The sequence below is a fragment of the Zonotrichia albicollis genome, chromosome 5 (genome assembly GCF_047830755.1).
Source record: "Zonotrichia albicollis isolate bZonAlb1 chromosome 5, bZonAlb1.hap1, whole genome shotgun sequence".
Taxonomy (NCBI): Eukaryota; Metazoa; Chordata; class Aves; order Passeriformes; family Passerellidae; genus Zonotrichia; species Zonotrichia albicollis.
Window position 1 is genome coordinate 17587677 of NC_133823.1, and position 25259 is coordinate 17612935.

The following is a 25259-nucleotide window of genomic DNA, read 5'->3' on the forward strand; positions in this document are numbered from 1 at the left end:
GAGGAGAAAACTTTAGTAATATTTCTGGGCTGAGAGAGAGAGACTAGGAGCAGAAGTCATGCTTTTCTAAATGTTGTTTCATTGATATTACAAATTTATTTCAGCATGAAAATTAAATTCCATGATATGAAAGAGCAGCTGAGAGAAGATCATTCTTTCAAAGAAATTAAATCCTTAAGAGGGTATTCCATCACCTTTCAGTATAGGCAATGCTCTTGATCTTGATCAAGTTGGCTTTTTTATCTACCATCATTCTATTTTTGGTTAATGAAAATAGTTAATAGGTGTTCTAAGGAATAATTTAAGACTAATTTTTCTAGGAATTAATGCAAGTTTAAAGCAAAATTTTTAGCCTTGTCTTGCATGGTAGACCACTTTAATACATTTCATACAGTGAAAACAAAGCAGACTTCAAAGCAGATGTGATTGCTGAAATATGACTGCAAAAAAAATTTTTATATAGAGATGTAGAATGTGTATCCTTGTGCTGAAATTTAAAAAGTTTAAAGTCTTTAGAAGTTAACATTTAAAATCTTCTTACAGACTCATGATGAATTAAAGTTCCTCCGCTATCTGAGATTTTGCTATATTTTTTCGGTTTTTTTTCTTAACTTTCTCTTTTGTGGGGTAGGTAAGATATGCAATAAAACTAATATTTACATGCCCTATTGAAAGTAAAGAAAGTTAATGAAATGTTGAGAGGAAGGAGTTCATTGTGGTATGCTGTAGCTTTGCCCTCCTGTCTTTTTTGGTGACTTTTTTAGGTCAAGCTGATATAAGCACGTTTGACTTTTGGCAGCTTTGTTTGAGAGGTCCTGATGAAGCCTCAAAATTATTGCATCTTTCGAGGAACTTGCAGATTTTTCCCTATACAGAAATGAACTTTGCTTGGCTGCCTAGTAAGTGTAACATTTTGTCATATGAATATTAATGGCATCAAACATAGAAAGAGAGTATTAATACAATTTTAGGAAGAACTGCAAGCCACATCAATGTACACAGAACTGACCCAGGTACATTTCAAATCAGTAGCAAATCATGTCTATATTTTATACTGTATATGAAAGCAATGCAGGTGAAGTTATCTTCATGTCAGAAGTGTTGTAAGGTTCAGTACAGTGCTCTAAACTGAGATAGTTTTGTTCTATCACAAATCCTCTCCCAAATATGCAGTATCAGTAGACATATAAATTTAAACTCCAAGTCCCTATAAATTATGACTTTGTGGTAAATATATGTGGATATTTGCTTATGAACTGTGGGCACTTTTTTCCCCTCCTTTTTAACTCTGTTCCACAATCAAATTATCAAACATGACATACTTGGAAAGGAAATAATCTGTACATATGTAAATATATCTGAAGTTTACAGGGAACACCCAACCAAGTAACTTACCTTGTCTTTTACACCCCTGTTCTGTCTGTTGTGTGCTGTTGTGATAAAAAGATGGCACTATTGTAAATTGCAAGGAAATGTATTTTGTAGAGTCAGTTTTCACCTACATTATGTGAAACTCTGAGACAGTGTGGAATGGAGATGTCCATCAGAAATCCTCAAGCAATGTGTTTATCAGAAAACTGGAGAGTTAGAGGTCTCCTGTCTGGTTGTTTGCTATCAAAAATGTTGCTAACCAGATGAGATGTTTTGGAAGCATGCCTCCTTCCTTTATGTGAGGCCAAGTTACATATTTTGGAAATGTGTGTGGAGATTCAGTTGCATGAGGATGCTTATGCAGAATGTAATTTTGGTTAAAAATCAAGCATCCAAAAATTTTCCGAGAACTATTATGCATCATTAACACTTAGTTTTTATTAATAGTTTTTGACTTTTCTCTTTTTTTATAACTCTGCCAATGGCATAGTTTTCAGATTTTTCTCTCTGAAGATTTTTCAGACTGACTTTTACCAAGGAGTGGAAATTGTACAAACAGCCAAGAGCAGTGGGGAGTGTTACTTGTTGCTAAATACTGACCCTGTTTCTCTGTCTCCCTGGCAATTTCCCACACATAAAGCATTCTCGTCCCTCCTCTAGATGTACTGAAAGGAGCTGAAACAAAGGTTAGTCACTTTGATATTAGGCTGGAGTTCAGGAAGGAGTCCCTCTGTTATAGACTGGCTTTCCTTTTAATGGTTATAACCTGCTGGGAATGCATCAGGTTGGGGATAGGCTCTTCTACTTGACTTATACTGCAAACTCTTATAAAGACCAACTGAAAATACCATTGATGCTTTCATCTATACTCTTTGATTTTTACTTTTTTATGTCTTGTTTTGTTTGGGCTTTTTTAAACCAAGAATGGTGCACATCTTTGTCTTTCACCTTATGTCTGTCAGCACTTTTAAAACTGAAGTTGAAAATACAGAATAGTTTCAGTGCCACTGGTGTACTCCACTGTGGCAACTTCTAATGCCTTAAAAAAATTCATGGGGATGTTTATAACATATATGGATTTAGTATGTAATGGAAGCAATCTATTTCACAGATATTTTAAAATTTTTTATATTATCCCTTTCTGTAATTAATCTTAAACCTTACCAAGTGCATTCTCAACCACAAAAAAAAAAAAAATAAAGGAGCAAAAAAGAAATCTTACTATAGCTGGTGCTTTTAGGGACAGGAACATTCACAACAAAAGTAGAAAATTGAAATTAAATCATAGGTGAGAATGGCCTAAGCACAGAGTCAGTCTCCCTCAGCTAGAGCATTATTTATAGAAAGTGGGACAGCTCTGTCAGGAGAAGCTCAGGTGCATTGTTTAAATTACTGCACCAAAGAGTACTGAGTGCTGCATTTTCAGCCTTGCTGTGTTGGTCCTGAGTGTGTATGAGAGCCTCTGTCCTGCCAGCCACTGGGTTACCTGGGCAAGGCAAATGTTTCTGCTCTGGCCAGGTCCTCACACAGAGAACCACGACCTGAGAGCTTTGAGCAACATTCAGCCAGACTTGCTTTATAGGATAACAATTCAGGGGCTCATCTGGTGTACAGACATGCAGGTTCCAGCCACTGTGTTGCCTCACAGCTTATATGTGATGATATTGGGTTTTTAATTTTTTTTTTTTCCTTTACAGCAGTGTACAGAATGTTTTGGTTTTAACTTGAGGTTTTGCTTTTGTTTGGCAAGCCTGCAACCAGCTATTCAAATTTGCACCAGTCTTGGATGAGCCCCTTTCTATTTCTTTGTTCACCACAGAAAACTAACATGGGATTCCAAATTCCCATCCATCTGTTTCTTAAGTGTTACTCCTCATAGGGTTTATGGAAGTTACCCTTTATCCCTATACTCCTGCTTTGGTCCTTATCCACAGCCTTGTGTTATTTTATACATGAGTTTGGATAACAAAAGTCATTCAGAGTAGCGGCATGTTGTGACCTGTCCCCCACATCCCTCTTAATAAAAAACATTAGAAGGATATCATACTGCTGCATAGGAAACTGGTTTTGCTTTCTCTGAATGCTTTTGTGATAAGTCCTTAGAGACTTCTTTTTCTTTCTTTCTTTAAAGGTGACTTTCCAACAAATAGGAGAGATGATTCCCTTATTTCTGCTCCCCTGAGTAGACCCAAAATTTCAGTTCTCGTTTCATTCTACTGGAAGTCTGATTTTTTTATATAGAAGTAGTTCTCGTTTTATACTTAGCTTGATAGAAGACAGAGCTAATTAGTTTGAAGTACTTAATTCATTACTTGGTTTGTTTTAACTCAGTTTAGCCTGTCAAATTTCACATTTTGTGACACTGGTAACACATTTAATGACTATATTTAAGCCCAAGTCCAAACTTGATAAATTCTTGCAAAATTTTCATTTACAAAGGAGGAACTGCTTGATTTGCCTTTGTAATGAGACTTCTTCTGCTTTATATTGTGCCTAGTAGTTTCACCCAAAGTTGGCGGTAGAAGAATCTCTCTGACAAGGTGTTTAGTAAAGTTGCTTATTCTCTGTCATCTGCTTAAGTACTTTCTTTTTTCTCCACTGAACTTGGACATTCAAAAAGGAGACATGGCAGTGCCTATGGATTATTGATTTTTCTGCTTCATTTTTTTTAAGAACAGAGGTAAAAATTGCCATGGGGAACTGATAGACAAATCATATGCCCTCAAATTCCAGTCCTTTAAACTCGTATTTGTGTGTTCAGCTTTCTGTATATGGGAAAAGTCTCTGATTTGATTGAAACTCTCTGAAGCAGAGAGTGGAGCAGATGTGTTTAGCCTCAATTTAGTTGAGACTTTAACAGATTTGAAAGGGAGTTGGGTAACCAAGTCGTGATGCTAACACAACTTTCTGGATACATCCAGAGTTTTAAACCCCTGAGGTGATTTAGTGCTTTCCGCTTTGTGCCAAGATTCACCTGTCAAAAATGTTTTAAATGAGATTTAATGCAATTATTGTTTCCCCCTCACAGGGTTCTTCCTCTCTCAGTGTGGAATTTGCATTGCAAGAGTGACAGTTTTGAGTCTGGGACTGCAGCTCATCAATTAGCTTGGACAGATCAAGGGCCACAATCTCATTTTCAGGCCACTGTCACCTGTCCTTCACTCCTTACACAACCCCACTGCACTTCCCTGCAATTACTTGAGGAGCAATTTATATTAAAGGGCCAGAACTCCATGGATTTGCATAAATGTCTCACCATGTCCATATATATATATATATATATATATATATATGAAAGAGAATAAAAGTGGGGAAAAGCACAGAATGAACAAAAGATCTTTGGTGAAGTGGAGCTTACTGAACCTGAATAACTTTTTGATACCCAAGAAAAATATGCAATCAGGGCAGATATTCAGGCTAAATGGTTTGCAGCTTTTTGAGTAAGTAGCTCATGTGTCAGTGGAAGTCCATTCAGTCCTGTGCATGCAAGGAGGATCATAAAACATTTGGTTGCTTATCTAAAAGAATAATTTACATGCATTTGCAAAGTTACTCTACTTGGAGGATTGTCTAACAAGATAATTAGAAGGTGGGTAGTTTTTACAAGGTGGATAAAGTGCTCAGCCTTTTCTTTCAGACCTTGCTTGAGGTCGGAATTATTTTGTTACGGTGTAACATAGGCAAGCATTCTGTTATTGAACACCTCCCCTTTTTCCACAGCCAAATGGCAAATGGAAGTACTGAATGTTATGGAGCCATTCATTACCGGCAATATCTTCTTTTCTGAAGAATAAAATGAGGCTTTGTAGAGGAACTTCTGAGGCAGGAGTGTGGTTATACTCTTAATTCCTAGAGGGAAGAAAATATTAATTACAAATAACGCTTAAAAGACCTAAATTATTGTTACGGCTTGACACTTCAAAATAGCCTGCAGACATGAAAGGTAAAAGGCAGTGGAATGGGGGTGCTTGGTTACCATCCTCAGTGATGAATTTGCTTATGTTTTGTGATATAAACTGATGAAAAAGAGGTAGAAGAGTAAACATTAAAAAGAGAAAATACATTAGAGAACATGGACAACAGTAATAGTTGGCAAGCTTGTAATGTAAATAGATAGTGTAGCATTTTTGTCTGTGCAATAGGGATGATGCATGAACATTCACTATCTAGAATCATCCAAAACACATTTTGCAGTCATGCTAATAGGAATTGTTTCAATTTATCAGCATGACTTCACTAATGTGAACAAAATGTTTAACCTAGTCAAAACAGAATATGCAGTTTTTGCTTTTCAAAATTCACTTGTTAGTAATTCTAAGCAAATGAATTAGGCATCAATGAAAAGTAGGTCATAATAGGAAGGTAATTTTACTTTGTTTCCTTTTTTTCCTCCCCATATATTGTAGGGTTTCATTAGAATTGTATGTTTTCAAAAGCCTCTTTGAAATTAAGTCTTTGTGACTGGCTTTCATTGAAATAGTAGCACTTCAGAGCTCTATAGCCTTTCCAGCCCTGTTGGGATGGTTATACAGGGTAAATATTATGTGAAAAGCACTTGCAGAAGCCAATCCAACTGAGAAAAATAGGTTGTTTATTTTAATTTTAGGTACTGTACAGACAAAGTTGAATTATCCTAAAAATCACCACAAATAATTCATCATGTTATTTAGGTACTTTTTCCCTTGCCATGTCATCAGATCTAATGGTTCTTTCTTAATTTATGACAGAAATCCTGTGGAATAAGGTAAATGTCAACTATAATGATGCTGTTTGTTATGATGAAAACACAGAGAGAAGGAAATTATGTTTAATGCATCAAAGAAAGAAATTTCAAATAGGTTATTTCAGTTACCTTGATTTAATATGTCTTTTGGGGAGAAGGGAAGGAAGGAAAGGTGAGGGATTAGTACCAAAAGTAACAGTGGGAAAACACGCATCATGAAGAATGGTTAGAGACTCCTAGATGTGGAAACATATTTTTCTCATCTGTGAAGGGAGAATTCTTTCAGAGACTACTAGACATAATAATATTCAATATGTGATGACCAATTGGTGCCTTCTGGAGAATTTTTTGACTCTTCACATAAAAAAGTAGTCTTATTCAAGTCTCAAATTTATCAGCCATCTTTTTGTACCTGGCTTTTCATTTGGTTCAGTTAATGCTTTTGAAAAAAAAACAGCACCAATAATTGTACTGGAGAGAAAATCGTAGGCAAGACATGAGATTTATTTTGTACTGAGAATTTCCTTTTTTTAAAAGTCAGCAGACAGGAAGGACTGCACTCATAGTTCAGATCTTGTGTTACAAGAACTTATCAAATGTTTCTGGGATCCTGGTAAAAAAACATGTGTCATTTTACAGGTAAAAGTAATTTTTCATTGCATTGCTGCTGCTTTGAAAGAGACCAGAGAATCTTCTAATGTGCCAGGAGAGAGTGGATAGATTTGTTGAGGACTTTCCTGTACTGCAACTTGGGAAATTCAAATTCAGCTTCAGATTTTATTACATAGGATCTTGGGAATATGTTTGCCTTTTTTGTTTCTCTTCTCAACTCCAGTTTTTCTTGTGCAATCAGAATGTACTGTATTGTGGTGAGGATTATTTTGCTATGCTTTTTTTGCAGTATCTGCCAAAATGCAATCTTAGTCTTGCTAGTATTCTCAATATAACAGTAACACAACATTAATGATTATTACTAAAAATAGGTGCAATAGAGGAGTATGTAGAGCTTTGCAGGTGTCAGCCTAACTACAGTGTTAAATAACCAGCAATGTCTGCACTATTTCTCTTTCACAAATAATTGAGTTCTATTCTTGCTAAACCACCAGATTTAACAGGCTTCCTGCTACCTTTTCCTAACAGGTAAAAGAATCTAGTGTGCCAGGTTTTCCCCTGCTGCATCCAGGGGCTCCCAGAGCAACAGTAATTCTGTTCTCCAATACTGCGCTTTTCCGATTATCTCTTCCACCACTGGCAGCAGGAAAGACTGAGCTGAATCTGGTCTTGCATTATACAAAGCAAACAGCATGTGGCATTTCTGGTTCAGTGATGACTTCCAACTGGCCTTTCTTTTACTGTCACAGCTGAAACTGCCTCCTCTCTTCTCAGCAGCAGTGAAGGCGTGGAAAGAGACCAGTTAAAATGGTTTCCTCTCGGCTGGCGCTTTCACTCCACGTAGTACCCAGAATAGTCGGAGTCCTCTAGCCATGTGACACTAAAAGGCTGAATGAAGAGCTGCCTGGATCTGAACTGTGACTTCACTGTGCTCTGCCACTGCTCTGCTGTCTGTCATCAAAGCTTTCTTACAGATTCCTCTCCACAGTAATGCGTCGTGTTTTCAAAGACAGCTTCCCAGCCTTCCTGACTTCTCCTCTGTCCACATCTTCTCCAGGGTCTGATGTATTTGGCTTCTCCACTGTGGTAGCATCTAGCCTGTGCCTAGAATGAGCCTAAAGTCATCAATGGGTGTTGGGAGAGGAGCTAGCAGTAAGGTGCACAGACACGGAACAGAAAACACACCCATATCCTTGGCCACTTGCAAGGAGTGCTGTCACTCTCACTGCCAGTCACGCCCTACCCAGGTTCTCAAACCTGTCCAAGCACTTGCTGAAAGTCACTCCACTCCTGCTGCCAATAGAAGATCCACAGGTACAAACTGTACCTGTGTCTGCAGCTGTCAGCATATTCCCTGCTTCTCTTGCTTCCCTTGCAGGCTTTACTCTCCATTTGTGACTTGCTTTTCACCCAGCATAAATGTGAGGTGGTTTTGGCAGAGTGCCTTGCATGTCTTTCACCCTTCTATAGCTCTTGAAAGGAAGGAAAAGAAGGGGCAAAGGGATGGTAGCAACGCAGGCCATGACTGTGTTGGGAATAATAGGAGGAGCAATATTAGAAGGGCTGGAATGCCAGCAAGAAAGAAAAGTGAAACTGTGTATATACCCTGTAGAGGTACAGTAAAGCATCTTTGGGGGGCACCGGGAAAGACCTGGAGGACAACTGTGCAAAGTGCTGAATAACAGGGAGCTTGAGTGAGACACTGAGGAGGACAGCTAGCTGGGCAATTACAGAAACAGGAAGGATTTTGCATTACAAGAATTTGGCTTAATACTCTCTGGGCAGGAGCAGAAAAAGAAGGGAAAATTTATTCTCTGGTTTCCCTTTAACATAGATAAGACTGCAAAGATGTTACATATCCATGTATCTGAGAGCACCACATTTGCTCTGGTACCAGTGAAATTAATAACTTGACACCACTTCTGTTTTGTTTTCTCAAGGTGGTGGTGTTTTATTCTTTTTCTGTTCAGACCATGCCCGATAAACCTTATGACTCTTAAGCCCTGTGTCCTCCTCTCTCCAGCAGCCTAATAGCCTCTAAGCAAGGTACATCACAGGATGGCTCAGGCAACAGAGGAGATCTATAACATGAGTTTAAATGGAGACAAAATAAATCTACCTCAGCAGCAGTCCCTGCTAAATCACTTGATAACACTGGTTGCTCTAAGGGTTGACTTTACTTCATAACCTCTTTCTGAGTTTTGTGTAGTGAGGCTAAAGGATAAAACACAAGCTCTCAATGAAATTCAACCATACTGTAGTTTTTTAAAAAGCAGAAAGCTTTGAAATCCTTGCTGTGTACTGCATCGATGCTCTTTTTTTATTTTTCCTCAATTCTCCAGCCCAGCAGAATAACTCTTGATTCTGTTTTAACTCAGTTAACTCTGGTTTTGTGATGCATTCCTTTGTGTTAAGATATTCAAGGCCACATCATGCACACTGTTGAAATGCAGCAAATATTTAATGTTCTGTTTATTTCTGTAATGGCCAAATGAAATTGCTTTCTATCTATTTACCTATCTACACGTGCACATACATACACACACTCTTGCAGATATACACGCATTCACATATTTAAACTATGCAGAAACTGAATGAAGGATATTGGTAAAAATGTAAAATACTTTGCATTTTTAAAAATGAATGTATTTATCCTCAAATTATTCCATTAAGTAAAGGCAAGAATATCTGCTTTATTCAAGAAGGATGACAGAGGCCCAAGAGTGTACGCCTCACTCCAAGCGTGACAGGACAGATGGAGTCAGTGTCTGGGCCACTACTTAGAATTGGAATGGTCTTATTAACCTGGACCTCTCTCATAATACAGAGAACAACCTAAAAGTTGGCAGTAGGAGAAAGCTTTAATTTAAAGGTTATTTGGCGGTCACTGAAGCAAGTCTATTTCCTAATGGACAGATGTCCACTTAACTAAAGCCCTCCCAGATGACTTCTTGTTTGAAGCTCTGCCAGGTAAAGCAAAGACTGAGTGGATGTGTCAACTCAAGTAACCTCCTGGAGCGAGCAGCCTTCCCCAACAGCCTGGGCACCAGCTCGGTGGCACAGGAACATTTGCTTGTGGCACATGGTCTCTTGGTAGGTCTGTCACTCAGCTGCCGTATATCAGCACTTTTAGAATGCAAGCATTTAGGAAAAAAATACAGCACTGCAAGGTGAGGGATATTTGTCAGTTTGTGTTTTAAGAATGGGGGGAAACTGTTATTTAGATTGAAATGCTGTTGTCAAATGGAACATGTTGCCCTACATAAATTACGGGTTGGAGGCCCATGGTTGGTTGTTTTAAAGTCATGAACTACTTATCTGTTCAGCCTTGAGAATACCAAGTTTTAATTCAGGTAGCTCTTCTCAGAGCCTACATCACAATAATTACAAAGAGAGAATAAATATTAGTATTTTTTTGCCTCATATAAATTTTTGCATCATATAAATTAACATATGATCTGGGACTGGTATCCTTATGGGGAGATCCTGTGCCCATTGAAACTCTACAGGGAGCAGCCTGTGCTGATCTGGTTGCTGAGTCTGCTTGTTATCTTTCTGGAGTTGTAGTATTGAAGATGTTACAGGGTTCTGCATTTAATCTACAATGTTACTATTTGGTGACAAATCTCAACCTCCAATATCATCTGAAGAGAGATAAAAAGCCAACAAAGAAATGTGGAGATCGGCAGAATTACTGGTAATTTTCTCATCAGGAGTATTCATTTAAAGTGACCAACAAAGACCTCAAAGAAGAAGCAGCAAGTACAGTGAAAATGACAACAAATTATGTTAGAAATTCCATAAATAGCAATGAATCTAAGCAATAGTAGGTGAAGGTTTTTCTCCCATGTTTAGATGGCATCAATAACAGTTTGGATAACTGTTAAAACTGGGTGTGACTCTTGTGTATTTGTGATTAATGATAGTCTCCTGCCACAGATGATCTGTTCTTTTTAGTTCCACCTCTTATTGCAACAATATAGGACTATTTTATGAAAGACAGTGGAATCAATAAGAAGTAAGCAAAAGAGAAGTTATTCCTCCTAGCCAGTTGACACTGCTGGAATTCACAGAAGGTCACAAAGTTGAATGCTGCTGGGTTGGTGTTTTGTTTTTTCTTTTTTTTTTTTTCCCCTGGATTATTTATTTTATTTTTAGGCTAACTCAGTGTCCACTAAGTTTCATACTATGCAAGCTAAGGTGAAGCTAAGGTAACTGACAGGGGGGTGATGGCTTAGTAGTGTCAGGAAGGAACTTCTCCTATTCCCTTTCCTGCTCTGTAGCAGTGCAGAACAGTCACATGTGTATACACTTCTTGGGTTGTTTTTTTTTCTCTGAGTTAATACCTTCTGGGTCTTCATGGAGAAAGGTGTTGGAGCAAATGGGCTGGTGGACTAACCCAACGTGGAACTTGATTTCGTCTCATTAAATATTTTTTAAGTTTAGGCAATACACTTGGACAGAAAAGATCAAATTCTGATGTGCAAAAGACGTGTTCAGTGTTAGAAAAGCAATACTTCCTATGGAATTTAGGACTGTAATTGTAAGGCTTAGCTGCTCTGTTTATCTGCCAAAACTGAAGGTTGTAACTGTGCCTGTCTTATCACTATCTGAATTTCTTCAAATACCTGAAGGATCTCCTGGGACTTAGAACTAAACAAATGAGAAATTTACCTCTGCATGGTCAGAGCTGCTCGTATAGCCAAAGAGATGGGAAAAGGGGCATTATATAATCAAAGTGAAGGCTTTAGATGACTGAAAAGCATGTGAAACTTTTGGTTTTAGCACTCTGTCCTCTGTAGACAGAAGCTCTGGTCCCAGGTTGGCTTGTTTGAGCAGGGTGTTGTATGCGGGTGTGAGGCAACAAACTTCAGACAGACCTATTTGCCCCCCACTGCCTCTGTTTTACAAGAACATCCTCTCTTTGCTGCTCCTCCAGGGGCTGCATTAATGTGCAGCACTGTAACAGCTGATCAGTGGAAACAGGCTGGAAACACACTGGAGTCAGGCTACTGGGAAGAAGAGAACCCGTCCCCTGGCTGGTGGAAACCAGGGCTGGTGGCACTTGTCCACAGCGGCCAGCGGTGGAGCTGGAGTGATGCTGATGGAACCGAGCGTGTTTGGGAGGGAAGCTGCAGTGAAGGAACTCTGGCATGGCTGAAACCTGTGGGTCTTCAGCTTCCACAGTGCCTGAGGCAGCTGTCACTGAAGCCCTGAGCTCGGTGTTTATGGCTTTTTAGGGGCCTGGATGTGCCCATTATTTTTTAGGATATGTTCACGGTATTGGTGACTCGGTTCTGAAATTCTTCTTTCCCCTAGATTTAAATTTTGGCTATTATTTTTGTATTTTAAGAGAAAAGACAACTACTCTTTTTCAATATTTTTATGATACCTTGAGCTAGCCACATAGCATGAGATTTTTTTCACTCTGTTTGAATGAGTGACATGATTTTTTGTTTTTAATGAGTATTAAAGAGAATGGAAGTGAAAATTACTTTATCTCTGTGATGGATGTATATTAAATCAACAATGTGTTCATTATTTAAGGTAATTTTATTTCAATTAGTTTTTTTAAATTTACTTAAGTCTCTTTCAAATTTTTACATGGTGTTCTTTACCACTGGAATTGTTATTTTGAGCTCCACTGGAAATTATTTTTTTAATTAGTTAGAGGGTATTTGTGAGCTGTGAACTCTTGGCTGCCTCTTGTATTCTTTTATATGTGTCTACAGACTTTTGCAAAAAATTCCATTTAGTGTGGCCAGTTCAGGGTACTATATGCTTTAAAGAGTCAGTAAAGATGTCTGGTTCCTAGATAAGGCCTCAAATTCTTACTAATATCTAAACTGAGGATTAAAAAGTTATAATTTTCCAAAGGTTTCCATTACATTTCCTATTCTGTCTACTGTGCATTGTACATTATTAAAGAATACTGCTCTGACATGCCCCCCAAAGAAGTGAATTAACATTTCTTGTGAACTCTCTTCTTTTGTGAAGAAGTAATAATGACTCAAGCAGCTCTCGAAGTTTCTCAGATTAATTGGAGTTTATTACTTGTAAAATTAATGCCCATTACGTTCACTGATATTATTCATAAATTGTAATTTGTAGGAAAAAAAACCCAGTCTTTTTTACTGTTTCTCCTTATTGATAATACACCTGTGACTTGTAAGATGATAGGGACAAATGCAGCATGTGAGTGGCATAATTTGTGAGACTTTAGGTCACACTGCTCATTTATTGTTCTCTTTACATACCTTTCCTTTGGTCTCTACAGCAATTCTAGTTGTGATTTGTTTCGGGTCTTAGAAGAGAGAGAGTCCATTCTAACCTGTGAAAAGATGAGCCCTGACTTGTGCTTTGGATTGGGCTTAAAGCATTTTGGGTGCTACCATTTGTAGAGAAGCTCTCTCCTGCCAAGGTGGACCTAAGCAAAGTCAAAATTGCTGCTGGTGCTTTTTCTTGGTGGTGTTGGCTACTTTGCTTTGGTTTGCTTTCATTTTTCTTTTGGCACAGTCAATTATCTTGTCATTGGTTTAGTTTAGCTTTTCTCAAAATGCTTATTTCTCCCTCTTGAACTAAATCCTTACATTTTATAGGCATACAACTGTTTTTGCCAACCAGTCCCACAGCTGAAAGAAGACATAGAGAAGTCAGGAGAAAGAGGAGAAATTTACAAGTTGGGTATGATGAATTAAGAAGTGTTATAACTAAGAAGATGCCTTCAAAAGAGATTCCTTTTGAAGAAAAATGGTTGATCAACCTTTTGATCTCTTGACTACCAGGACTTATCAATGGTTTGTGTGAGTTTAGGATATAAACTGCAATGTCATGAGCAATTCTTTGATTTCTCCTCCTTGTCTCTGGAGGGACTAGAAAAATCAAAGTCAGAAAAAAAGTGTATTAAGACATAAAGTGGGGATTTAGACTGTTTTATAGGAACATACTTAACCTCTCTGTACAATTCTCTGTCTGTGTAATGGGGATAATGTATTTAACTACAGCACGAGAAGTCTGAGGATTAATCGGTTAATGAATTCATAGAACCCTGAGCATGAAAAGTGTGCTCTAAATGTTTCCCATAGAAATTTCTCCATTACCTAAAGAGAGAGGAAGAAAAAAGCTAATTCACTGCTTTAAAGAGCTGTGCAAAATTCCATCAAGAACATAGATAATTAAAGTAATATTAATAGATTTTTAGGTCTTCATATTCCCCTAGAGGCCAGGTGTCCCTGATTTTTTTTTTCCTTTTCCCCTTCAAGTAATGTCCCTGACTCAGTTGTCAAAGACTGAGAAGCAGAAGTGCCCCACTAGCTTTGAACTTCATCCCCACACTGGAGTTGCAAGGTTAAATAAATGGGGTGGGTTTTTTTTTTAATTATTTTAAACTGAGCATAACATTTCAAAAAGATTTTTTTCTCCCCCCTCCCCCGATGTATTTTTAGGCTGTATGCACTCTTGCCCATGTCTGTTCCTTAGTCCCAGTTGAAGATTTCAAGGGAGACGAGGGTTCTACATTGTTTCTCCCTTGTATTGCAGATAGGGGGAGGAGGTGGTTATTAGAGAGAAGCGCTCTCACTCGCTCGCTCTCTCTGTTTCTCCCTCTCTGGCTGATAGCACTTATCTCTCGCTCTCTCTCCTTCTCCTAGGTGATCCATTTCTAGGCAACGTGCTGGCTGGTGCTGGAGCTGCCAGCTCTCTCTGCATCCCACCAGCAAAGCAAGATCCAAAAGCAACCTGCAGACCATCATCTGCCTTCCTCTGCCTCGCTCCGGGTACTCCTCCTCCTCTCGCTTCTGCCCTGTCCAACCACCACCTTGCGCGACAGAGACAGCACGCTGGGCTCCATTGGCAGATTTATATTTTTTTTTCCTCCAGTTGTGGGAAGCGATTTTTCTGAGCGAAGGGTGGGGGGAAATCTCTGCATTACTATCTGCATTACCTTGAAGTTCACTTTGTTTTTTGGCCTCCGGGGGGGCTTTTCCTGCAGGAATCTGGCTGCCGGGAGCGGGATCGCCTGCTCCCTCGGTCGCCCGCTCCTCCCACCTCGCTGAAGGCGAGCTATTTGCTGCGGGCTCCTGGGGCTTCTGTGGCCAAGAGGGTTTGTGGGTGTCTGCTGGCGTGTGCGTGTCTGCCCGTGTGTGTGTCTGCGTGTCTGTGTCTGTGTGCGAGCGTGTGCGTGGTGTGGGTTGGAAGTTGCTGTGCAGCAGCGGGACCGAGCGGATCCCTGGACCCGGCGGAAGGATGGGGATTGTCTGACCAGCAGAGGCGTCTGCTGCCCGCGGCGGGGCCCGGGCTGGATGGATTTGCTGCCGGCGCTCCCAGCAATTCTGGTGCTGCCCAGGAGCCCCGCGAAGTGACGCGGGCTTTCGCCGAGGAGAGAAGCGCTCGGAGCCCCGGGCTCGCTCCCTGACCAGCCGCGGCTCTGCGCCAGCCATCGGGATTTACACGCTCCTCCGGCTGCGCCTCAAACTCTTGGGCTTCCTGCGCCGCGCTGTCCTCCGCGGCAGCACCGTTTGGCGAAGAGATCTGTTGTTATAAAGCCTGGACCTCCGGAGGAGATGGAAGTTTTCTCCCTCATCCTGGTCGTGTCCGTCTGTTGGACTCGAACCTGGAAAGCGGCGATTGCAGATTCAATCATTCATATCGGTAAGGGGGTGCTGCGCCTGCTGGTGCTGCTGGACACTTTTCCAGCTCTCCTTTGCAACCTTTCCTCTCTTGGAAGCTTTCCTCCCCCCCCTCCCCCCGTAGCCCCACTGTCTTTTATCGCTTGATCGCTTGCTTTTTTTTTTTTTTTTTTTGTTGTTTAGTCCTCTCTTATAATTGCTTTCCACCAGGACCTCAGGCGTCCTCTTTTTCCCCTACCGCGCTGTGTAAAGGTTTCTTGGCGGCGGGGACTGTGCGTGCTTTAGACCTTGAGGTTTTGATGAGGCGGATGATGGGGGCGCCCAGGGCTCGGGCACTTCCCCGGTTCCTCCCCGCCGCCCCTCAGCTCCAGCCTGCCTTCCGCCTGCCCCGGCTCGCCCTGGGCCGGGGGACACCCGCGCCTCCCGGTGTTCCTCACACCAGGGCGACAGCCGTGCGAAGCCCCCACCCCCCGCACTTTTCCTCCCTCCCTCCCCGCCCTCCTCTCCCGCGGCGGAACAGGTGGTTTGGCAACGTGAGCGCTTCCCCTGCCGCGGGTGGGGGGCTCGGGCCGGCCGGCACCCCCTGTCCGGCCGCCACCGTCTGCGCCTCCCGGAGCCGCCGCTCCCGGCAAGGACAGCGGCCTCCCCTGCGCCCCGGGAAGGGCAGGGGGCAGCTCGGGTTGATGCCGGAGCACGGCGCTGCCCGCTCTCCCCGCCGCCCGTGCCCCTCGCTCCCCGTTATCCCGAGCCATCTCCGGCACGGCTGCTCTCCCTCCCTCCCTCCCGGCGGGCTCATCCCTGGGAAGCGCTGCCGAGCGGCGCTCGGTTCCCGCGGGCGGCCCCCCTGGCCGGCCGGGGGTGCTCGGGGAGGGAGCGGAGCGGAGCTGGGAGAGGAGGGCGCTTCCCCCGGGCCGCTCGCCCATCTGCAGGCACCGCACGCAAGCGGAGCGGGGGCGGCAGGACGGGCGGGCGGGCGCCGCCTGCCCCGGGGAAGGGGCATTTCGGGGCAGGGTCCCGCCGGGGCTTCGGGCACGGTCCTGGGGCGGTGCCGGCCCCGGCTGTGGGGCAGCTGCCGCTCTCCCCGCGGTTGGCTTTATAAATATGTCTGCCGGTGCTTGTCGTGGGGATCCGTAGCGGGTTTCTGTGCAAGGGGAAGCGGGGAGAGCGTTTGGGAAGCGTGGCCGTCAGGAGCTTTCCCGCAGGACCGATTTTGGGGCAGCGATGCGCCAGCCCTCCCTGCAGCTGTTCTCGTGCCCAGGAGCCAGCGCTGCCCTTAGGTACCGCAACTTTACAGGGGTCAGTCCTTTTGGCTGAGTGAGACTGGAGCAGCAAATACCGCACGGGGAGGCAGCGCTCTATGCCCTCCTTTTAAAGGGAGAAGGACTTTTTAAATTCTTCCCAGTTGCAGACTCTTAAAGCGACACTAGGAGACAGTTACGTCTTAGGGTTTCTTTCCTAAGAGCTTGTAACAAACGGTTGCATCCTAGGATTTGGGGGGAAATTTTGACTGTGCAGCATATCGGGAGTTTCTTTGCAATCCACTGTCGCCCATCCTCCCGGCTAAGGCAGCGCTGCTGGGCGAGCCGTGTGCCTTTGCACTGCCGTCAGGGGAGACGACAGCTTTTCTCCCCTCGTGTTAACGAAAATTTATTTGATTTATTAGTTTTATTTGGTAAATGAAACACATTTTAATTATTTGTTTTAATAATGCTGTTAGTGATTAGATACATCAACGCAGTGAATCCTCGCTGAAAGCAAACAAACCCCAACAACCCAAACTAGCAGAACCAAAGCAGCTGCTTCTCACACAATTTGTCATGAGAGACAATTAGTACAGTTGACATGGGGATTAGCTCTTTTTCTAGACTGCTTTATGCTGCCATGAAAATGGCAAACTATATAACTGGTACACAGAACTTTACATCTACTAAAATGAATACTCTGAAAATAAATTACCTGAAATCAGAACTAACAGTAAATGAGTACACAGCTAAATATTCCAAGTTGTACAGCTCACAGATGAAAATTTGGCCCCAAGTACCACCACTGTATTTTGTGACCTGATCTTCTGACCCCTTTTTGCTTTCTTCCATTTGTATGAAATAAATTTATGTAAAAAATATGTAGGCATAAGTAATTAACTGTATTTATTTAAATGAGTGAGAAAAAGCAGTAGCAGGGTACTCTATGAAGAAATTAACTACAGAAGAACTTACAAAGCCAAAGAAAAAACCAAAATGCTCAGTTCAAGGGAAAAGAAATACTACTAGTGGTAGTTCTGATGCCTTAGGCAACAGACAGAATAAATGCATTATCTTTTTTTCGTTCTGCAGTGCTAAGATATTCAAGTGGAAAATATTTTCCCATGTTTGAGGGGCAGATGGTCATAAGAAATGACATAAGAATGACCTGTGCATACCCTTTTCCTAATAGGGCATACTTTTTTCAATATAATGCACAAACTCTCTTGCTTGCCTATGTTTTATTTTATGTGTTTCCTGTAAAAGGATGCTTTCTGTCTCAAAGTGTTTTATCAGTCCTCTCTTAGACAATGCCAAAAAAATGTTAGCATTTAGTGAGTAGACATTAACGACTTGGTGATGTCAGTGGGAGGGATACAGTGACTGGTATCTGTGATAATGCCTTTTCATTTTCCTGTCTTCTGTGTACAGATTCTGGTTTTGATCTCTAGAGAAGGTCTGTGCATATGTGCATGTGCACATTTAAAAAGAAAGGTTTGCCTGTATCATATTTTAAACATTGGTGGAGCTGCTTATAGCCTGTACGTTTCTGCTGCCCTGCTATTATAAATAGGAACTGGCAGTTCAGAAAGACTACATTAAGCACTCTTGTGAAAATGGTGAAATGAATCGACTCCACTATAATTTTCCTTACCCTTATATAAAAAAGAAAGGGGCAGGGTTACCATGTCAAAACTGTGCAATCCTGGATAATGCTGCTTCTCTCAGCCCATGCATTGATTGAGTAATTTCATCAGTCCCACATTACTTGATTGCTTAGAAGTTTCCTAATGATCTGTATGCTGTAGGAAGAATCTGAAAGTCGTGAGTGGAATGGTAATGATTCTGTGTTTTATGAGGCTATTCAAAAAGTCGCTCTGATTTATGTAGCTCGAAAGCTCCCAAGTCTTTGAGATTAGCCACGCTGCCTGATATTTCCTTCATACATCAGTCGTCCCACACTCCCCACTCCCTAAACAGGAGTTTAGAACAGTGTTTTAATCAAGCAGGGATTGGGTGGCATTCCTTGTCAACCCCACAATTTGCCTATGCTTTGTATCTTCTACTGCTGATAGTCTCGTGCTTTTATATTTTGTACTTTGTGCTCCTTATTTTCCCTTGATAAATTCGCAGTAATACATCTGTTCATGCTTATGGATTTCCTATTGTGTCTCTAGAAACACATAGGCAGATATATGTGTCTTGGGTGCTGCAAAATCACTCAGGGCAGCAGGCACACAGTGTGGTACAAAAGTTTTGCTGAAAAAGTACTCTACAGGATTTTTGAAGGCTGATCTAGTTCAGCCTCCCTGGTTACCTCAAGTTGGTTTTTATGTTTATCAGTAACTTTAGTCATACACAGTCAACTGTGTATTGCCCTTGGCGTTTTTTATTTTTAATGGAAATTTCATAAATAGATATAGCTATGTATTATATATGCTTCTACATACACTTATACATCTGGTTTTAATATATTTATAGATAAAAGTTTTTTTCCTGAGAGAGAAAATCAGTTCTGCCCTTACCTTACTCCTCTCAGCTTTGTAGGCCAGGACTGCTGCATTCCTTTTATTGGACAAGTTCCCAGCATTGCTGGGTCCTGAGTTTTGGCTCACACCTTTAAGCTCTTCTGTACCATGGGTAATAATATCAAGGCAATTCCAGCATGGGGTCTATTGCTTGTTTCTTCTCTGGATGTTGGTGGTGACTAAAATGTATTTTTTCTGTAAAAAGGAAAGGAATTCTTGTTTGGTGGGATGCCTGTCTCATTTCTTCTTGTAAGCTGATGTGCTACAGTGCAGCTGGGGTTGTGTTGTGAATTGATAATAGGAATTTAATTTGCTGTGCTATTGGTGAAGCCTCATTAGGAGGTATGTAGTGCACGCCACTAACTGTTCATTACAGTACTCTCACATACATTTGTAAAGCACAAGAGAAGCAAGCAAAACAGATTTATTAAAACCAAATAAATCTCTGTGTGCCTGTACTGTCTGCAGGGGAGTATTCAAGTCCCTGTTGTCCCTGCTCTAGGTTGTGAGGAGGTTACTTGCCTATTTTAAACACACTTCTGAGTGAGGACCTGGAACCTCGAGTGCTGGTGCTGAGCAGCCAGGAGCTCTATTAGTAACTCTGTTCCACTTAAATGCTCAGCCTGCGTGACAAACTCCCTGCTTATGTGTGCCTTATTTCTGAAACACTTTCCCAGGTGCTTGGATTTGTGGCAGCACTTCAGGCCCTGTGATGTGTGTTAGTTACTCTGTAGCTGAAGAGGGATGACTTTGCACGCCATAGATTAGGGTTTGCCATCATCCAAAGGCGTGTTTGCCATTAGGTGTCACTGCTTTCTGGAGTGTTTCTTAGTCATCATCAGGGCCTGATCCAGAGTCTCTCATAATCCAGGTGAGTGGCTAAGTTGACTTTGGAAGATTTTAAACTGAGCCTGTGGATTGCTGACTGCAGCAGGCAGCTCCTTTTCATGTTCTTAAATAACTCTTAGTGTTATATCAGGTTCTTTGTCCTTGATAAAGGCAGAGTAAAAAAAAAAAAAAAAAATCAGCCATCGGTTTTCAAGTGGCGCCCTAACAAATGTCTGACATGGCAATCACTGCTGCTGCTCTGTGCTTTCACATGACTACTTATGGATGCACTGAGCCTTTATTCTCACAATGCCATCTTTGAAAAAACACACTGGAGAAAAATCTTTCAAGACTGTGACTACATAAACCTACCAACTAAGGTTCATTTAACTTAATGAACAAAGGCATTAAGTATGGTTCTCTTCCACTCCCTGGCCCTGGAAAGCAAGTGTTATTGGCAAGAGATGACTTCTGGAAGCCATTAGGTTACTCCCTAGATATAGACTTGAACTTACATCATTTTCTTCCATTTGATATATAGCTATCTATAATCTGCCATGACAGCCTGGTTTTGGCTGAAATTTATTGGAGGCTTTTCCCTTTTGAGTTGAGGTTTGTATTTTTGCTCTTTGTTACTGCTATTCTGCTGCTTGAAGTTTTTTTTTTCAGCACAGTAAGAAATGGTTTTAAAAACAGTTTATGTGAAAGAGTAGTTATATTTGGCTATCAGTCTCTAATAAATTTTCTTAATTACCTGGTTTATATATGAGAAGATGGTAACACTCTTTCCACCTACACACAATCCAAACATATTTTTGTTTATATCTTCAGTGTTTAAAAACTTACTAGGCACAGATATTACTGTTGATCTTTGGACTTACAAGTGACCCATGAGAGAAGAAAATAGTATTCTAATATTTTGAGCAATTATAAGAAAATTATCAAACTTTGAGCACATGTTTTTCACATATATTATGAAACATAGTATGTGCCAAAGATTGATTTCAGGTGATACATTAGTAATGAGGCAAATTCAGATACCTTTCTGCATCTGCAAATTCAGTTGTCACTTTCTTTTTTCAGTTAGATTTGAATTCCAGAAGAAGTCAGTTGTTATCTAAGCTGGGGAAATTTTGAAGAAAAACTTGACTTGAGATTCAGGCTTGGCTTGTATGTCAAAGCAGCTCCACACCTGTGCATCCTGTGAACTTTACAGTCCAGTTCATGGCTCTGCTCATGCTCAGTCCCATCTATGAGAGCCTCAGATAAAGTTTGTGCTACCTGTAAGTGCCAAGAGACAATCATGACTGTCACAGCCCAAGAGCAAAGCACAGCAGGCAGGTTGCTGGTGCCTTGGCAGAGTGGCTGGGAGCTGCTCATCACAGCTCATGTTTCTTTGATGTGTTCTGTACCCCAGGTTTGCCATGTAGCCACTGGCTTCCTGCAGGGCTTCCTGCATAGAGATGCGTTTTCTCTCCTTCTCTGGTGCTACATTATCCTCCTCCACCATGTATAATGTCCATGAGAAAGTAATTGCTGTCCTGTTGCTTGCAGTAGTTACCAAAATGAGCTGTGTTGGCCTTTTTTGGAGTGATGCTGACCATGGCTTTGGCTCATCTAGGCTGGCAGGCTGTATTGGAAAAGGTGCAATACTGAGGGGGTGCAGTGTGGCATGTGGCATGGGGTGTGTGCTAAAGGCATGTTGGATCAGTTTGATGGAGTGATGGGTAATCCATCCTCAGCATCAGGTAAGGAAGGCCTGGGCAAAGCTTTCTGGGCCAGCTTTTCGCTGGCTTGTGCATTTGATGCAGCACGTGGGGAAGAGGAAGTGGTGTTGTCACCCACTACAGAGGCAGAATATAATTGTGTGTTATTGTCATGGTAATTTAAACATCTAGACTGAAATGGAAGGAAGAGTGAGTCAGGAGTATGTGTCTTTCTTGCTGTATCTTTCTGGATTTCCCAGGAGCACCATCAGGGCAGTTTCCTATGCTATTCTTCTATGCAAGTGTCAGGCTTTGGTTTCTTGTTGTTGGCCAAGCAGTTGTGAGAACTGATGGAGTTAAGGGAAAAATTCTCCTGTGCCTAAAACTATGATAATTAATAAAGGCTTATGTGACTTGGAGAGTCGTAAGGGATCTCTCTAACAGGCAGGACACAGGCTGAAATTGAAGGTTAGTAAATGAAATGTGCTGGTCTTTGGATGACAGTTCTGAAATCTGGCAAGGGAGCACGTCTGATGTTGTGCTGTAATTTTGTAAGGTTCAGAATTTATGTCCTAGTTTCAGTGATAATATACTTAATTCAGAGAAGGAGGTATTTTGTGTTCTGTATTGTACCACAGAGTGCACTTCAGCTGGAGAGACTTCTTCCTGCTTTGGTGTGGGGCTTACCACAAAAGCTCAAGGCAGGGATATTCTGAGAGCTGTGAGAGAAGCACTCATAAAAAGTGACCCTTAGTTACTCTATTATCCTTTCTCTTTAACTACAGCATTTCTGTGCAGCACTGAAGTTATGGTGGAAGAGGTGGTACAGAGACTATTACTCTACTTTTAGTCAACTGTAAACTGATGGACTTGTAAGAGCAGGGCTAGATGTAAAGTAGATTTCCATTATACACATTAGTTGTGGGATGGTGGGGGAGTAGGGTAGAAAAGAAATGATGAAAGGGAAAAAGTTTCTTGAAAGTTGTGCTGGCTTTATGTGACAAGCTCTATACTCAAGAGGAAATTGAAAAAGAAAATGAGTAAAAATGCAAGGAGGGGAAGAAAATAAGATATCAAAGGCAAAAGCCACTAGTTCTGTCTGTTTCTATTTCTTTGGGAGCTGTATAATGTTCCTGTAAATGCTATGCTCAGTGGAAAAGTCCTGAACCAGAAAGGAAAAAAAATGTCAGGATAAGAATTTAAATGAGGAGTTATATGGGTATTTTAATGTAGTAGATAACACTCTGTGTTGAAATGCTAATTATTCCTAATTGTTATATTTGCTTTACCCATGAATAAAATATCACATATCTAATAAAATATGCACTGAAAATAACTGTAAAATTCCTCTTGGAGCCTTTCATGCAGATTTAAAGGATTTAATACCTTATTTTTTCATTGCTTTTTAAAACATTAACTTTCTGTAATCAATTGGATTGCTAAGGCCAATATCCAGTGAACCTAACAGTAATTGCTTGTTTTGCAGAACAATTTTTTGTTAGTCCAACCATATCTTTCTCAGAGGCTTAAATCGAGTTGGTAATTTCATTATAATAATTCACTTGCGATAAATCAAAATCAAATAGCACTGCTCCAGTGCTGTGGAAAGGAGCTCCAGATGAGAGCTCTGGAGAGAGCAGAGGATGGCAGAACAGCAGACCTGAATTCCAGGCTTGGATTTGCTGTGCCAAATTTTAACCTACACAGATATATCAATTTTGCAAACCCATTTTGAAATAGAGAAATGTAACTTTGCACAGGGTGGGCTTCCCTGCCTTGGGATGCCAACTCCAGATCTGTGTTTGGGACCCAAACCTGATGACAGACTTGCTTTGGTTTTAAAGCATGCAGGAACTCAGTCAAGCTCAGGCTCCTGAGCCTTTGGGATGTTTTGGAGATGTCAGTTGTATTTCTCAGGTGCCAGGACACCACTGCGGAGTTATCTCACTGATTACAGTCAGCATTAAAACTTGCCTGCCTGGGCTGAATGCACACAGTGGGGGTATCTCTAGACCAAGTATTACTAAGCAAGGATGTTTCTTTTTGTTTATCCTTTGCCTTCTTGCAATCTTTATAGTGTACAACTTAAACATTTGAGAAACATTATGAAACCATTTCATGTACTAGAGGGTTGTCAAAGGGAAGAAGGCAGTAGAAAAGACACAGTTCTTGCTCAGTGAGGCCACTGCAGAGTAGTGGCAGTGTTGCCAGGGCACAGTGTGGGCTTGCGTTGTTAAATGCAAGTGAAAATGATAGCTGTTTTAGGTCATATTAAAATACATTTATTGCTCTCTTTCACTGTTTCTGTTAGTTTCTTTCTCTCATATTCCAGGCTTATGGCAAGAAGTTGTGATGGTCATTGTGTTCTGTGCTCTTAAATATCTGCTTTTAATTTCCAGTAAGGAAAAAGTTAAACATGCCATAACACAGATATCTATTATTTGAATAAAACTGGTTTTTCTCTGAAAATTTCTCTGGAATTCCACTTGACCTCTTTTGAGGTCAAATACACCTCAAAAAGTTGGTTATATTTCTTAGAGGTAGTCTTCCTTTGGCTTTCCTCTTTGTGAATAAATATGCTGAAGCAGTATTGAAGTATATCCACTAATGCATTTGCTATAAATAACTTTAAAACTTTACTATTTTGGAACTGTTCTAGCTCCATGCTACAGGCTGATAGCAAGCACTGGGGTATGTATTAATGTATGCATCTACAATATATAAATACACACTTTTTCATTAATCAGAAAGACTATTGAAAATACTTGACTGGATTTTTCTTTAATTTGGGATGACATTACTTTCCATCCTAGGTAACAGCAATAAATTTGGGAGCCTTTTTGCTTGCAGGCAGGAAGCCACAATGTGAATACAAGGAGTGAAATGGCCCTCCCACTGTGCTGGAAGCTGTACAAATATGAAACAAAAAGTTGGCTGTCAGGAGATTTGAAGCTGAAGTGAAAGAGAGGGCTTGGATCTCTCTTGGATCTCTCTTGGATCTCTCTCTTGTACACCTGGAGACTCCTGTGTCTTTTGAGAGGCAGATTCACTCACTGATGTTTGTGAGTGATCACTTTGGGTACAAAGGGATGAAAGCAGGTGGGAATGTCTACAGGGATGTCCTGTCAGGGCAGGGCTGCATGGCTGATATCAGAAGTTCATGATCTGGGTCTGTGAGGTGAAAGAGCTGACAAGAAATGAAGGGCAGCAATGTGTTTGTAATTATTGCCTACAATATGTTATTTCCAGTAACATTGATAAAATTGGCCCAATAGAAGCAATCATCGCCTCATCAGCTGCCACCATGCTCTTCTCTGGGTTTACCTAGTACAGGAGTAATGCCCATGCCTACTCTCACTCTGTCTCACTTTGACAAATATTTCATAGTACAGTTTTGGAAGACTAGATAGGAAGAAAACACCCCTTTTTTGGAAAGTGGAACAATATATGTTGTAAAATTCCCTACTTTGTTTAAAAGAGATATATAAATATAGTCAGCGATTCTGCAACTATCTGCAGCCTCCTTTGGTAGTCCCGTGAAGTTTTTGTATTGCTGTGGAAGTATTAGTGAAACAATCTAGAGAAATTATTATCCAGCTCCTCAAAGCAGCTCTCCTGTTCTG

The 25259-nt window shown here is 41.1% G+C and overlaps 1 protein-coding gene across 6 annotated transcripts in view; it reads left to right on the forward strand.

Annotated features, from left to right (window-relative positions):
* The first annotated feature begins 15157 nt into the window (after positions 1 to 15157).
* The window catches only part of GRID2 (glutamate ionotropic receptor delta type subunit 2), a 679311-nt gene continuing 669209 nt past the window's right edge, over positions 15158 to 25259 (forward strand). For all 6 annotated transcript variants that reach the window (XR_012580377.1, XR_012580376.1, XM_005484610.4 and 3 more), the window contains exon 1: positions 15158 to 15355. Coding sequence is in view for 4 of the 6 variants with exons in the window: in XM_005484610.4 (XP_005484667.1) it covers positions 15268 to 15355 (88 nt within the window). In the remaining 2 variants the exon portion in view is untranslated. The remainder of the gene's footprint in view (positions 15356 to 25259) is intronic.